The sequence below is a fragment of the Molothrus ater genome, chromosome 13 (assembly GCF_012460135.2).
Source record: "Molothrus ater isolate BHLD 08-10-18 breed brown headed cowbird chromosome 13, BPBGC_Mater_1.1, whole genome shotgun sequence".
Lineage (NCBI taxonomy): Eukaryota > Metazoa > Chordata > Aves > Passeriformes > Icteridae > Molothrus > Molothrus ater.
In genome coordinates, this window is record NC_050490.2 from 8,779,716 (window position 1) to 8,797,030 (window position 17,315).

A 17,315-nucleotide genomic window follows, 5' to 3' on the forward strand; every position below is an offset into this window, starting at 1 on the left:
AGATGTGAAGGACAGGCCCATGGAGTCTGTAGGCTGTAAACAGGCAAAACCAAACTTTGGACACAAAAGGCAATGAGCCCAAAATCCAGGCTTCTGACATGTTTATCTTTAAATCATCCCAGCCCCTCAAGCTTACCAGCCTCCTTAATAGGCAATTGATACTTCCAAACTGCAGAAATGCAAATCAACATTTCCAGGGTTATTACTCATTGAATGAATAATATCTACTGAAATTCATACAAAATGAAGGACCCACAAACATTTGCTTGAAGTAAACCTAAACCTCTTCAAGGTTATTTGGTGGGTAACCCAATCCATGAGTAGGGCTGGGAAAGTCTGGCCATTTTAATACATGAATTACTTTGAGAATTGCTTTTCTGCCAGCCCCAAGGTGCCAGCTGGAAGTGGAGAAATGATTGATGAGCACAGCAACACCACCTAATCTTGCACTGAAGAAACACTGCAATGCATTTATAGTTAGATAAGCTTACCCTGACTGTACTTTTAACATCATCCATGGGGAACTGAATTAGCATTTTACAAAAATAAAGAGTATGAAAAGGCACAATAAAGATGATGTATCAGAAGAGTAAGAATACTATTCTAATTTTGTCATAACTTGCACTCACTTTAAGGCTTATTTCCATTGCCAGAGGACAATAAAGATATTTTAGTGCAAATGAAAATCCATCTACACAGATATATATATATATCTCTTCATGCATTCACAGGCAGATAAAATGCTATTGATCTGCAGTCACAGCCATTTTCAGACTGCAGCAGAGCAGAAGAAAGATTACTACAAAGAGGAGCAAGGGGCTGCTCAGGCAGTATGTGGGATACAGAGATAAAATCACACATGATGGAGATCTAATTACATCAATGAGTACACTGCTAAACAGAACCATTAATTAAAATTGGCAGGAAAACTCTTGAGCAAATATGTAGCCCTGCTGCTAACTGCCATCCCTGCCATTGTGTGGAAGTGATTTGAGAGATGGGAAGGTTTTTTTTATAGTCTTTCCTATTACAGCTTCTGTACAGAAAAATGAATGTGTTGGGCTGCAGGCATGCACTCATCTCTGAAATGGAATTCACACACACTTCAACTCACAGAGAGGATGGATAGATGACCCAGGGCTAATCTCATCTCAGATCACCCTCTGCTTGGCTGCTGCAAGAAGGATCCTTCTCACCAGGCACCAGTCATAGCCCAGGGACAGATCCCCTGGCCAGGAACCTTCACTTCCAGAGCAGGCCATGGCAGAACACACAGCCAGGGCAGAGAACAGGGATGGGAGATTGGTTTTATGTAAGAACTTGAGGGAAAAGATGGTATGGAGGAGGACGAGGAATAAAGATCTGTGAGAAATAAAGGAGAAATTGTGCTGCTGTTCTGTCCCTGCCGGCAGCTCTCACACAGCCCTGCCTCCGAGGAAGAGGCAAATGCTGGGACAGCTGGTGAGCAAACCCTGTGCAGCTGCTTCAGTCACTGCTCCCTTCTACACAGCTTTGCACGTGAGAGCTACAAGCCATTTGAGTTGATCTGGGCAGTAATCCAAGGTATTACAGGGCTACTGACATAAGTTTGTATCTCAACTGTTCCTGCTTATGGAACCAGACTTGTTGCTGTTGGTGCAGGCACAATGGCCAGATGCACTGAGCTCCTCTAGACATGTCCAGACATTTCAAATGCATCTATCTCACCTACAAAGTCATAATTAAACAACATGATGAGCTAAGAAATGAAGCACTAGACCAAGCTGGCACAGCTGCCTGGTGACAGGCAGCCCACCATGACTGTGTGGACAGCACATGAGTGACTCCCTGCTGCTCAGTCTCTCTGGGTTTTGTGGCCAGTGCCATTCCACCCAGTTTACATTAATCTACCTTAGTTCACTATTTATGTTCATTGACTTAACTTTTACCTGACCTGTATTATTTAACTCTAACACCACTAACGATCACTATAATCTAGACAAGCACAGTTTCACATTACTATTATTTAAGGTATAACACAAGTTATACAACACAATATAAATTACTTGCTTTTTAATGCATATGGTGCCCACCCCAATGTCAAGACCTTTTACTTCATACCTTCTTTGTTACCTTGTTTATTGTGTTTCTTCAGCCATTCTATGTTCTTCCTGATTGCTTCCAAATATGCCTCAGATTTCCCTGGAGGAAAGGATGAGAGAGAAATCAAGCACTTACATCAATGATTGATGCAGCTTGCTTAACTGGGTGAAGTTGGTCACAGCAAAGGCAGATTAAAACTATTCTTAGTTTCTGTTTAAAACCTGAGTCCTGTCAAACTCAGTCAGGCAAAATTCCCAGAGATGGTTAGCAGGTGTTGCCTGTGCAAGATTAGTCATACACAAACCTTGGATCATGGTTTTTCTGATCTTTATACATAACTTTTGGTGGCATCCACAGAAACTGCATATGTAGATTAAAAACAACCTGTAGCTTTTTGATCATCATAACTGTTCAGCAAAGAAAAAGCTGTTGAGATAGCAAGGAATGACTTAGTTAGGGCTGAGAGCTTTCAGTATCAAAACTCCTCCATACAGTAGTATTAGCAGCATACAACAAACCTAAAATTGTAACATTTTGGAAAGACAACTTGAAATGTATTTACTGAGGAAAAATATTAAAATTACTATGATAACTCCTTGTTATAGCTGAAATTTAAAGTGACAGCTATTTTTGGACCAGAAAGCACACAGGACACAATTAGTACAAGGATTACCTAATAAGGCCCCTAGGAAAATATTCCAGCTAATGGATTTTGAATTCTTAGCTTGGCTGGAGCTTTATTGATGTAATGTTCTTACATTTGTCAGGAATAAAAAACATGGTGTGATCAGTGTGTAGAAGGTTACTATTGCCAGCTATGCATGTCTGCTCCTGTTAGTAAATGGATACAGTATTAGATACACCCTTATTTTTGAGTTGGCAGCGCAGTAACTTTACAGTAAGTTAAGCAAGGGCATTGCATGATGAGATAAAGAAAAAATACTGATCCAATTAGAATTTCTAAAAAGCTATTGGGCTGAAGATAAAGGAAAATGACCTGAACCAAACTGAAATGACAAACCTTCAAGAGACAAGCAAAATGTGTTATTTATCACTTCCTACCAAAAAGTGCTGAGATAACTTTACTGTGAAAGACAGCCATCTTGAGCTATTTTCCTCTTCCATGTTGAAATAAATAAGCTACTGGAAAAAATGCCACCTTCCCTCTGTGAGTGCACTGCCCACAGAGCTGAACCAGGTGACTGATGGACTACAATCTACTGCAGTCCTGATGTCTGCCATTTATTACTGAGCAGCCTGAGTGAAAACACTGCATTCCAAAAAGTAAGAGCATCAGACAGCACTGGTGCAAGAGAAGCAATTTTGTTTAACCAACTGATTGCAAAACACTGATATTTATGCTGTACCCTTTGCACTAAGAACTCACTGAAAGGTTTCTGCACCAGCAAACATTCTCCTTCAAGAGTTCAGCACAATAAGGAGGCATGATGTCCCCTGCAGATTTGTTTTCAGATGGAGTAGCTGATTTGCACCCAGGAGACTTCAGCCAGTACAGTGTAATTCATGCTGAAGCATGACAAAAATAACTGTACTACTGTACTACATTTGCTTAGGGAGACACTAACTTACTGTAATGTTTTCAATGTTACATAAAATAGGTTGATTACTGATAACCTTTAACCTCTGGCTGTGGGAAATGTAAAATGTATCACTGCAGAACTCCTCACTGCCTTTGAGTACCAGCTTGCTCTAACACAAACTATAGAAATCAATGGGCCTGCTCAGATATTGAATATTCTGGCCATCCTGAAAAGCCACAGATGCAAAGAAGCAAAATTTCTTTGCACTACTGCATCAAACTGCATTTCATACTGTTCCAAAGGGGTCTGTGAATTCTGGGAATGTCTGCTCAGCAGTAGTGTCGTATGTTTAAAACTTGGCAGATAAATACAGTTCTGAATCAAGCTCTTCTGTGCTGACTCCCAGTGACTATAGACTGAAGATATTTGTGCTAACACCATGGCAAATCAATACCAAAGAGAAGAAAATACTCCAATCACTTGGAGGAAAAGCGATATTCTGTACCTCTGGATTCTTCACTGTTTCCCGCTGCATTTTGTCCTTCATTTTTTGTAGAATCCTTTGAAACTTCATATTCCTTTTCCATTTTAGCTGCTTCTTCCTTTGTACTGTCTGCTTCTTCACTGCTCTTGTCTAAAGAAACAACAAAAGCAAAGAATTTTGTATCAAATGCCCAGGAACATTTCCCAATTACATCAATACAATCTTGGCAAGTAAAGCATTTTGACTGCTGGTTGAGGAAGAGCCTCATTGGAGCTGTCCCAAAGTGCTTCCTAAAGGTCATCTCTACTCCAGACCTCTGGAAAGAGGAATGCTTGTTTCTGCTCTCACAAACAATAGCTGAATACAGGTGACTGCAATGCAAAGGCACATTTCTTTGTGCAGAGAAAAAAATCTGTGAAATTTGCATTTGCAACATTCAAAGTCGACAAATAATGCTTTCTCATTATTATTTTAGTCTTAAAAAGCACTGATACAGCTTGCTTTTGTATATGTGTAACATCTGGACTCCAGTGAAGAAAAAGAGAGTGAATACACTTCTCAAAGTCTGGGCAATTAAGTGAAAATTTCTCTCTTGTTGTGTGCTTGGACAACCAAGCTATGGCTTGGTACAGGTCCTTGAGACACTGTGGCTTTAACAAGCAGTCTGGCTGCCAAAGCAATTAGCATACTTTTAACTGAAAAGGTTACAAAAAAGTGTTATTCCAGAAAAGAAAATTGTAGACCAAGTACCTGCTGTTAGTTTTGTCCTGGTTTTAGTGGAAGGGTTCTCTAGCTTCTTCTTTGTCTGCTCAGCTATCATTGTATCTAAGTTTTCTGGAAATCAAGGCAAAACAAAACCAAACCCCAGTTATTCTCCAGTGGATAAGATGCAGAATCCATACCACATTTTCCCCAACAGCAGTGTGAATGGTAAGTAGAAATCTAAAAGAACAGCCTTCATCCTTGCCCCTGAACAATTAATGCAGAGCCAATGCTACAAGAACAAACAAATATTAAATATTGATCAATTTTATTTAAGAAATTAACAACTGAATCATGACAATGAGAGTACCAAATAGTGCCAACATGCATAAAGTCAGTAAAAATGTGCATCATATTCCATATTTCAGTCATGTAAGTCACAAAATACTGATGGCTATCTGTAGCAAATTTATTCTGATGAAAGCAATGAAAGGCTTTAATTAACTTCACAAAAAAGACAAGACTATGAAATATGTGCTTCATCCTGGTGGGAAAACACTATCCCAAACTGCCTGTGTGTCTCAATTTTATGTGGTTTCATTAGAAAAAAAAATCTAGTAAAAGGTTTAAATTATATTTAGATGAAATAAACATGTAAATTGAAGAGATGAAAAAAAATACTTTCTTAAGTTGCTGAAGTCAAGCATTTACCTGAAAACCAACTAGACAGCCATAGCCATGTATACAGCTCTAGAAGACTAGAAAATGTATTTCCATGCAAATTTCAGGGCTGAATTCATCTAATTTGAAAGTAAAAGCACCTCTTCATAAAGATGGATGTTTCAGATATAAACATTGTATGGTTATGTGGGAAAAAAAGTCCTTTTGGTACCACACTTGGTAGATATTCAAAATACAGAGCACCTACAACCTGCCACGTTTCCTCAGTCATGTTATGGATACAGTGTAGAATTTTCCTTCCTTTTATTACCTTTTAAAGATTCAGTTAAACATAGATTCAAAATTTCATACAAACTATCTTGTTGGTGGGTATTTTTGAGAGATTTAGTTTTAAAATTTATCAAAATTCCATTTATATAAACAGCTGAAATATTCAGTGTGTGATGTGGGAACTGTGGCAGAATAGATATCAGGCTAATAATACTTTAAATCATATTTTCTGTATAAGGGCAGTATTTTATCCATCAGCTAGCAGCAATTTTTCTATTAGAAAGATACTCAGCACTGAAACCTAAGGAGCAGTTTTTTAGTAAGCATATTTCTCTTTGTGGCAGATCAGCATAAGCAATTGTGCCTCCCATCTGATGAGAAATCACATAATCCTGTCTGCCTGCATCCTTTATATGTTGTTATTTACATAAAATTAAAATGTAAGCAGTATTTGTTGGCACCCTGCCTGATTGCACCCTCTCAATTCTACATCACATCATGTTTTTTTGGTGAATATTTTCATTTGGTACATATCCCTTTAATGTGATTTCTGACCTTGCCCCATATGCCCTAACCAGAACAGGTCTGGGCTGTGTTACAAGCTGGATCAGACATCCTGGTGAAATAAAAACAAGCTAGAATTATAGTGGTGGTACTGATGCCCCACTAATCACTTGATCCAAAGCTTATTGAAAGGACTGTAAACATCCCTTTCAGTTCATTTTAAGATTCTATTTTTCATCCTGAATCAGTACCATACTAGTTTTTCAACAGGAATATAAGGATTTCTCTGTTGCAAGAGGCACATTTTTGAGGATAAGATTCCACAGTTAAGAGCTTAAAAACCCTTTGTAAACTCAAACGAATAGATTATTCTCTTTCACTAATTCATGCAAATGCAAAAATGTCACTGATTTTGGAGCTTAATCCAGCATGTTCTATTCAATTAAGCTTTATTTTAAAAAATGAAAGTATTAAAAAATTAAAATATTACTCATATATAAATGCCTTTCATGTTCTTCCTTTAAAGCGTCTGCATTTAGGCAGTAAGTTTCTATTAGCAGGAAATAAAAAGGCTCCACCAAGAGATAGATTAATAACCTGCCAAGACATCTTTAGATTTAAATGTCTGACACTGATATTTCTGCAAGTTTTTGTTCTGTTGATAGACTGTAGTGTTTAAAAGTTGTCCATATATCCACATACAGCATGTGCTACTGCAGGCAATGGGACTCATACTCCTCCATTATTTATTCACTTCTGTCAGTAGCTTCAGGAATTGTACAGTTTCTCTGAGTCCTTTGATTTGGGTAACAATTTCATGTGAGTCCACTATCACTCCTTGGTGAGTACAGAATTGCTTTCCAGCCCCATGAAGCATAATAAGGCAATGCTAATGACTGAGCTTTGCCACTAAAGCCAGACTGAATACCATGATCACTGTGCTCCATTCTCAAAGCTTTGTTTTGTCACTAAGGATGCAGACACACTTACAAGACAGGCCTTTTAACAGGCACTGCATTTGACAAGAGAAGTGGTGGAGTTACCCTGCCAGCTGGATGGCACATCAGCATGGATCTGAACATTTCTAATCAGCTGCATTTCCTGAGTGATAGAGTCCATGATTGAGGGGCTTTGTCTGATGTGTACCCTAGAGAAAATATTGCCAGATAATCCCAGTTCTTCCTGAACAGGATTTATTGCTCTTGCTCTGCATCCAAAGTAATGCTTTAACAGCTGGTATTGTTTCAAAACATGTTTGTACCTGCCATGTGTGGCTGGGCCAGGGCTGAGCAGTGTTTGCTCTGAGTTACACTGATGGAGTGAATCATCCTCTCGAGTGAGCTGTGCCTGTGAGCAGCTCAGCAACGCTGTCCTGGCCAGGTCTAACAAGGATTGATTACTTTTCTGGTGCTGTCTCCTTGGCAACCTCATTCGCACAGAGGAAGAGCTTAGAAAGGTACTGACCTTTCTACACTGCTGGCCACTTATTTGAAATGGCACTAATTAAAACAACAGGACAATAACTACTGAGCTAATGGAAGTGACCCAGGCTGGTAAATAGGTCAGTGCTCTGGCACAGCTTTCTGCAGAGCAGGATAATCTCATCATCCAAGCAGATACCAGAGTCACAAGATCTGCTTTCTGCCTTGCCTCACTTTCTAACTGCTCTTTGATCTGGGGTGACTCACTGAAGCATTCATACTGCGGAGGGCTTCTGTTTTGAGTAGGCTTTCTGAGACATCCTAGGCCCAGTTCCTACACACTGATAGATGCTCTTAATTCCACCAGAAAATGCAAATTCCCAGCAGTTTTGAAACTCTTAAGTCCCTCAAGTTGGGCATCCAAAAATCTGAACTGCATAAACCCAAAATGTTTTATCTTTACTCTGGGAGAATGTACTGTGGTTACACCCTCCATGGGAAAAGATACTACATGGATAACTATTACAAATTAAATTTGTTCTTATTAGAGAGGCAGAAACTAACATATCCATCTGAGTATTTAATGGAATTGGTAATGGAAGCCTGACATGGACCTTTCTCAATAGACAGATTCATGGTGTTTTCCAAACTCTTGCAAATTTTCCTGCAAAGGGTTTTTTCTTCTGCATAATTGTCCTGTACCTGGGAGGCAGTTTCACATTCTATCCTCACCAAATTGACTGAAGCTGAGATTCTATGTCATTAAATTGCCACAGAAATACCTGCTTTGCTGTTCTGTTTTCATGCAACATAAAAAGACTGTTTATTAAAAGAGAAAATGGATCATCAAGGTACTTAACATCACTTTTAACACTAGCTAAAAAATTAGTTTACTTAATGAGTTCATACACTCCAACTGCTTCAGCTGGAAAGCTTTGTGCTGATGACTGCTTGTGTGACATGCACATATTCCAGGCACTAAGAAACCACAGCTCTCCTAGGGCTTTTCTGTCTCCTGTTGTAGATGATCCTTAAGAGTTTGCAAGGCCATTTTCCATCTGTGAAAAATCTCAAGATATCTCAGCATTTGTTGGGACTATTCTATGGGAAGAGTATGTCTGATTAATTCTTTGGACAAGTGCATGTCCAAGAACTGTCAATATCCATTGGATTTTCCCCAGTGTAGCCAAAAGCAGAGTTTGACCTTTGGGCAGCTATAGCTGTATCAAGCATATGTCACATAAACTACTAAAACTGTGATGAACAAGAGAAATTCCTCCATTGTGGAATTACAGATGGGTCTCAGCCTTGCAAATCTCCTGCTGCTCTCCAACTCCCTGCCTTACATGTCAAGATAGGGAATTTTCTTTCTGAATCTCCCTGTTTGACTGATTTGATGTGATAGTGTCTGAAGCCTAATGCTGCCATGAGGAGTGACACGCCAGGTGACAAGTCCCAGCTCATGGCATCACTTGTAAAGAGATTACAGGTGAGATGGTCAGAATGATCTGAAATTAGGACAGCAACAGTATCACTTGGCAATCAGGTTAAAAGCAACTCCAAAAGTAAAACACAATTAAATAGATGTGCTTTGAGGTAAACATAGCTCTAACTAAGTGTCCTTTATCATCCTTATTAAATTCCCTACCTCACAGGCTATTTCTCAGATTTATCCTTTTAATATTCTACAGGCATTTCTTTTGCATTACTGCAGGACTCTTAGAGCTGTGTGGTGCAGTCTTTTGCTAATCCTTTCCTGTGGCCTGTGCACGCATTTTCTGTGTTTTCAGAGCATGCCCTTCACAAGCATGATGGTTTGGGACTGAAGCAGCACAGAGCTGCCTCTCCTGCAGGAGTGGGATGGAGTTTTAATGTTCAGTGACACCTTCTTTACCCCACACCCACATAATCATCTCAAACTTATGGTCTCAGTGCCCAACTGTCAACAGAGTGGCTCTGAATTCAGAAAGTAGGGAGGGGTTTATGGAGATATTAAACACAGTGAGGAAAAAATAAAAGCTTTGCCCTCCTTTAGAAACACCAACCACTTGGGAGGGTGCAAAACCTAGTTTTTCAGGAACCAAGCAATATATTTGTCAAATAAGATACTATGAGAAGATGAAGATTTCCATCCAGTTGGGAAAGCACAGAAGAGGCAGTGAAGGGAAATGAAAGAAGAGGCAATATATTTGCAAGAAATAATTGTACATTTAAATGGTAGGCAGTGACAAGCAGAGGAATGAACTGTAAAGTATTTATTTAGATTCTTGAACACATGATTTGATAGTCATGTAATGTGGTGGGAAAAGCAATTAGTGAGACTAAAACTCCTGGATCTCTCCCAAAACATATCTGAGAAGATTTAGAACATGTGGACATGTTCTAAAAAATACTACACCCTCACACACAATGTCACCCTCAGGTGATGCTCAGTTTCATGTATTGTGTAGTGGGGTCACAGACTTTCCACACCATAGCCACCCATTTGTTTTATTATGCAGTGAGTCTGAATGGGGGGAAATAGGAGGTAAGATCTAAGTAGTGGAGAAAAAACCACATTCATGTGTTTATTTAAATGCAGAAGTAGCAGGGGACAGACATGGAGGAGGTTACAGAAAGGACAGCTATAAAGGGGCAGTGAGATCTGCAATCAATATACTTCCCAGATTCCAGTCTTGCCTGGGATCTTTACACACTCTCTGTCCCCACATCATTTTATCTTATCTCCATGCAGATTCATCTCGGGTTTAACTATTTGCATGTACTTTACAGAACCACTGCTGCTCCTCAGTATTCAGCTCACTTTCACCATCTGAGGTGTCTCTGATTTCTACTTTTCAGATATAGTACAGTATACTGGCATCTGTGTGACTTTAGTTCATCAGATAAAAAATAAACAGCAGAGAAAAGAGCTGCCTGAAATTAAATTACTCCCACTGGCAGCTGTATGCATCATTCACATGATAAATACTGGGTAAGGAAAAGGACTAAAAGGCAAATTAAGGTAGGGAAAAATTTGTTAAATAATTTAATGTTCATGAAGAAAATTTGCAGTAGCAACAAAGAGACCTTTGGAAAAAAAGGATTTTTTAAAAAAAAGATGGTATTATGCATAAATGGTTCCCTGCATGAAATACTGTCAGTGCCCTTCAGGGCCCAGGTGAAAATGAACAAAAGGTCCACATGACACTGTCCATATTCCACTTGTAGCCTCTGGCTCTGCTTTAGCCAGACCTTCCCTCACCCTCTGAAATCACAGTCTGCATCAGGGAGCATCAGCTTATGGTCCCAGTGAGGAGAGGAACGATGATGCCAGAGTGGGCTGTGATCTGCACTCTGCCTCACACTCTTGGCTCTGTGCCTGTTCTTGGCTAGCTAAACAAATATCAGGATCAGATCTTTGGCCTGCAGCATCTGTGCTGATGAGAATGTCAGGCATTAGTCACATTATTCACACAAGTTCTCCTCTCCCAGGAAAAGGCCAGATTGTGGCTACTGTGCACTGGCATACAATGGGGAAATCACAGAGCTTTGCCTCCATCAGAAATGGAGCTGTGGGAGGTACCAAGAATGAATGCGAGAGGCTCAACAGCTATTTCATATTCCTTAGTGTGGAGAGGCAGGGACATGTCAAAAATCAACATAGTAGACTTTCTGCCTCTTCTCCTTCCCCTTTCACACAGGCTCAGTCTGCCTAAAAGACAGCATCACAGTAAAACAATATCCCAGCAGTTCTTTAGGACAGGACCAGACTAACGAGTGCCCGTACTCCTCGGCAGAGCTCCCCATGAACAATCCATCTCCCAGGGCTCCTGTGTCCTGCAGCTTGGTCCTCTCCCTGCTGTCCACGAAGAACAAATGATGTGAGGGTGGAAAAGGTAAACAGAGACATCTGTTCATGCCCATTTCTAACACACACAGTCTCCTACTCAGTCACGGGGGACAGTGTGGATTCTGACAGTGAGTCATTGCCAAAGAGAGAGGTGTGAGAGGTGGCTGTGGTTTGGTCTAGGGAAGAAGGCAGCTGGGACTCAAACAGTGCTCTCTGATCAGCTGGAATGATTTCTCTATTTCCCTCCTAAATAAAAGCCCCTCAACCAGTCTGCTGTGGGCTGTGTGTTCTACACTGTGGCTCCAGTAGTCTAAATACCACAAGGAGGTAAAAAGTGGCATCCCCTTCAAATAGAGAAAAGCTAAAGAGTTCTTAATTTTCTTCCCAGTCCTTTGCCCCTTTCTTTTCTCCAGCTGTGGATGACACAGTATTTCTGCATCTCACAGATGTATCTGTGACATAGAGAAGTACTGATGGCAAAAGTTTGTGCTACATATGCTATTCAATCCACACAAGGCTACAATGAGCACATAACTAATCTGCGTTTTTGGGGTAACAGTTTATTGAGTAACATATTTTTCACTTGGCTGGGGGACAATGAATACATTTGCTACAAATCTACTCTTGTAAGCAGCACACAGCAGGAGAATATAATTAATCTACTGTGTAAAAAGGATTCATGTATACACACTGGTGTCTCTTAAGAATTTGTCTATCATCTCTGAAAGCTTTATTTTTTATGGCCCCAAGCCTCTAATTGCAAATATTTCCTAGAATGGTTCTAAAAATCACTCATTATTTTGGTCTTATTAGTGGGAGATGATTTACAACAGTATCTGAACAAATTGGCTGAAACCATTTGTTCCTGTTTCTAAGCTGTATTATTAAAATAAATCTACAAAACTATAGTTTACATAATTACTATAAGTAGAGTATCAAGAAGGTAGTGGACTGATATGCCTACATTTTAAAACTAGTTAGATAGCCTGGCATACACAGGGAAAGTCACTTGTCATACAAAAAATTCTTTGTGTGGTGTAGATGAAGCTTTTCTTTAATATTTATCTGGTCTGTGATAGATGGCTTTGGTGGAAAGGCTATCAGAGTGAATCTCCATCATGTTACTCAACAGACAGAAGGAAAATGAAGGAAAATGTGATATAAGTCACAAAATAATATTTAAACAGTACAGGTATCTATGCAATGCATGCCTTGTTGTGCTCTGCTGAAATCAAAGTGAATTTTGCTATTGGCTCAAACAGTTCTTTTTCTCTTTTTCTCACTCAGCACTGTGAAGGATATTGTCCTTTCAGTTGTCCATGGAGTATCAGATATTTATGCATCAGTATCAGCTATTTATGCAATATAAATGCTATGAATGCCATGAATAATGAAATATTTTATGCTGAATCAGTCAAAACTTATCTGAAAGCCTCTTACTGCTTTCCACTGGTCACTAAGTGGGAGTGTTCCAACACTCCCACTCCCCTCTGCCGCTGCACCCTTGCCAACAGCAACATCACTTCAGTAACTGCCCCAAGCCCTTCCCAAAGCTCAGCTTGTTCAGGGACAGCAGCTTCTGCCTCTGGAAGGCTGGGGCAAGCAAGAGGAGCTCAGCTGTTTGGGCAGCATTTGCTGGATGCTGCCAACAAACCCAAAGGTGGCTAAATTAATACCACAGTTGGATCTAATTCACAAGCCACTTGTGCTCCTGAGATCCTGTGTCATAATTTACTGCCTTATGCTTTCTGTACCAAGCAATGTTTGTCCATTCTTTTAACTGCAAAAATTATTTTAAAGCAGCTTTCAATTTCAGAGGGCAGATGGTTTTTCTAGAAAGATTTCTGAAAGCCTTTGAACGGGCTAGAAATTAATGAGGCTGTCCCTCCACAGAAGGATCTGCTTTCTCTAACAGCATTCATAGCTAAGAAAGTAAAGAGTGATAGAGAGTTGTGGCATTTTGCCACAGCAGGATAATTATCCAATGAGGTGTACCTCAGCTGAACACACATTTTCTATCAGTTTGTTACAGTCTCTTTAATGCTTCCAGAGCTATACTTCTGAACACATACTGTAAAAGGTAGGCATTACTTTTTCTCCTGATTCATATATATGAATATGCTGGTCTAGGATTCTGTTACAGATTACATTTAGCATATAGAAAGCTTTTAAATATGTATTACATAATATTGAATATATGTCTTAAAAATAAACTTATTCCTTGTGTTTCCATGTATGTGCATCTGTGTTTTTCTTGCACCACACTGCAGCTAGACCTTTTGTAACTTAAAGCTAAGCCCAATAACATCAGTCACTGCTGCAGCAAAATACTTTCCCCTAGAGTAATATACAATGATGATGACATAATGCTGTGGTTTCCAAATCCCAAGCCAGCTGTTACTGGTATATGCAGTCAAATTCACTCTCTCTGCACCCCTCTGACAGGCAAAAAAGCTGCACCTTGTGACTTGATTCTGTAAATGATTTATCATTTTGAATGTATAATTCAGAGGCTTAGCTTACGCCTGGCTTCAGTCACAGAGCGGGAAAATTAATTTAGGCAGTTTCCTACTGTAATAAAATGGAGAGAGGATGTAATCCATCTGCACAGACCCAGTAGGTATTTTCCACCAAGTAGCACAGAATCTGCTCACTGATTGTAGACTGAGGAAACAACAAAAAGCCCTCAATTTTTTACATTGATTCCTCTCTCTGACAGGTATTCATACTAATTCCTTTATCTGCTATAAAAAACCACAGCTGTGTATCAATCTCCTAATCCAAACTGCACCATGATACACAGTACCTATCCTGCTATTACAGACTATAGAATTTTAATTCAGTAAGAGTGGCAATAAAACTGCTGCCGCGCTTAAGCACAGTGCAAGAAGCTAACATGCTCCTGTGGATGCTCTTCCTCATTATTTGAGAGTATTAGCTCAATAAATGAAGGTCAGCTTTAAAGCAATTTCTCAACAGCAAGTCTAGAAAAAGAATACCTCAGAAGCAACCTGAGAATCTATGAGAAAGCTTTTTCCACTACAGTAAGTTGCTTTGATGGAGCACAAAATCCACCTCTGCATAAATCACTCGTTTGCAAGGCAGAGTCTGGATACATCAGTTGATAGTCTTACTTTAAATCCAGACTAAATCAGACCTCTCAAACTCTTAACCCAATGCTTGCCTTCTGTACTATGTCATCGAGGCAATTTGTTTCCAGGGTTACAGTATCTATTTGCTCAAACAAAAGTCAATGTGAACAACTGCCCTGAATTTTAGCAGGAAAAATGCATTCCTAGTGTAACTCCATTATCTGCATGGTTTTGCATCAGGGATGAATTTAGCCTATTAAGTTTTGGCAATATCTGATCAAGCCATAGTATCTTCATTTCTAGAATGACACTGAAACCACTGTGCTTAAAATCAACCATTTCTTTATGTGCATCTTTCTTTAGATGTGCTGGCAGACAGAGAAATAGAGAGATGGACTGAGGCATAAGTTGTCCAAATATTCCAAAATTCAAGGAGATTTCTTGGTCAGATATATCATGAACTCTTTAGAGAGGAGGTGCAATCATGCACTGAATGTGAGTCATGATTCACTGGACCTTTTGTAGGCAAGTAATGGATGATCAATCCATATAGTTACAATTTCATCAATCAAGTATCTGCAATATAGAAAAACCATTGCCAGTCATCTCTCTGTGACAGGCTGATTTATGAAGCTGAGAAATTTCCCTGATGCAAACAAAAACTTTTTAGACTAATCCAGACCAGAAATACTTCAGAAAAATGAAAGAGTTTTGCAGAGTTTCTACAGATGAGCCCTTCCTCTGTAGGTCAGCTTGTTTAACTAGACAGGCTGCCTACAGTGAATAGAAGAGAGTTTGTCAAAGCCAGGAAAGGTGTGTGAGACACAAACCAGGCCATTCCAAATTCTCTCTTCAGGAAATGGTAACAATTTTACAAAACCTACATAGCCAAATCCACTCTAAAATGGATCCAGGAAAGAGTGCTTCAAAATCTGCTCCTGTGCCAAGATATAACACTCTTCATAGATGAAGGAGTTCTATTTGGTGGACAAATTTAGCATTAGGTCCCATCTAGTCCAGCTACATACAGTGAGAGATTAAAGGAGTTGAAGGAGTTGAAGTGCTGGATTATTTCTGGGAAATGCAGGTACCTAATCCACTTTAATAGACCAGAGAAGACCCTAATATTCCCCTGACATAAAGTCATTGAAAGAAATTGTGCTTCACAGATACAAAAGTGTAATAATACTCTAAATGCATATCTGATATATTACCTTTCCTTCATTAGATGGAAATATTAAAGCAGTATGGAATTGAACATTGCTGTAGGGAATGCTCAATCATTTAAAAGCTTTAGCATTTTCAATGAACAAATCTGAAACAGGTTTCATAAGAGCAAGGAAGATGAGAAGATAATTATCACTGCTGGTAGAGGAAGAACACACCATTAATAACAGTTGTATAAAGTATGTACTCTCACCAAGATAGGAAACTCCTTCTTCTGGTGTGATTGTTCCATATTTAACCATCATCTTCACAAAATCAATCAGGGTTTTCATGATAGTTATCAAGGTCTCTTTCTCTTTTGTCTCTGTCTCTGTGTGAGGAGATGAAGCAAAACTAGTCAACCTTCAGGTAACTTGGAAAAAGTGTTGTGCAAATTGTGCAAAATTCATGCATCAAGAATGACCTACTCATTAAAAGAGAAAATGTTGTGCTGGATTAGAATGAGAACTTACATATATATTTCTTTTTAAGCTGTCCCTGCAAAGTACATACTTTAAAACATCAGGGGTAGGTTCTTCTTCATAGCTTTTTGTCTTGAGGGGCTGTGTCATAATACCATTGTCTTGGAAGGCCAATGGTATTAATTCCATTTTACAGCTAAGAACACTAAGCACACAAAGATGGAGTGATCTGACAGTTCAAATTGATGGTTGGAGGGCAGATATAGGTAGAGTTTTCTAGAGTATGTCATTTTTCTTTTATTTGTTTGTGAAGTATTTAGTAGATCAGTCTGACTCTGTATGGAAGAGATCTTTTCTCCTACAAGATCCACAGGTTCAATGACAAAAATATAAAGTGTCCCAAATGAGATTGTTACTTGGACAAGTCCATGACCTGCATACTGGGACAACAAAGCATTACCTGACTGGGAGGATCATGACTTCAGGATAGGATACAAAAAAAAATTTTTATACAAATAATCAGGTTTTGCCCACTGCTTCTTAGCTTTTCTTTTTCCACTGTGTTTATGTGCTGAACAATATTACTGCTATTTCTGCATTAGCAGTGTGAAACTCCCCCATCACAGTCACACAGGCTTTCCCCACTGCCCAGGCTGTCACTGAAGGACCCAACAGAGCCAGGGCACCGTCAGTCAGGGACAGTCAGAAATAATACTCCCAACCTTGGCAGAGGGCCAGCCACCCTGGAGAGCTGCTGAACAGGCTTTTTATTGCTGCCTGCAATTTAACACACAGCTGTAGGATGCAACTGAATCCTCTCCTCCAGCTCAATACAACCTGACAGATGAACACATAAAGCAGGAGATGTGCAGCCAGTGGGCCTGGTCCTGTTTGCTTCACAGCCTGTTAAACCCAACATGCCTGCCTGCATCGTGAGTAGAAAAAGGAGAAGAACTAGCATGTAGAATTGCCATGGGAAAATTAAAAAGAACAGGAAGAAGAATTTAAAGTTTGTCGATTGGACTTGAGCAAAATATGGACTCAGGTTTTTCATTTTAGCTCTCCACTCAGGTGCACA

At 39.5% G+C, this 17,315-nt stretch overlaps 1 protein-coding gene across 2 annotated transcripts in view; it reads right to left on the reverse strand.

The window, feature by feature from the left end:
* SCG3 (secretogranin III) overlaps positions 1-17,315 on the reverse strand; it is a 28,181-nt gene that overhangs the window by 5,252 nt on the left and 5,614 nt on the right. The window contains exons 8-11 of one of the 2 annotated variants that reach the window (XM_036389372.2): positions 16,030-16,146; positions 4,858-4,941; positions 4,129-4,257; positions 2,101-2,181 (exon numbers count right to left, since the gene is read on the reverse strand). In XM_036389372.2, coding sequence (XP_036245265.1) covers positions 2,101-2,181; positions 4,129-4,257; positions 4,858-4,941; positions 16,030-16,146 — 411 coding nt within the window. The remainder of the gene's footprint in view (positions 1-2,100; positions 2,182-4,128; positions 4,258-4,857; positions 4,942-16,029; positions 16,147-17,315) is intronic. The other variant, XM_036389373.2, reaches the window with a different exon arrangement.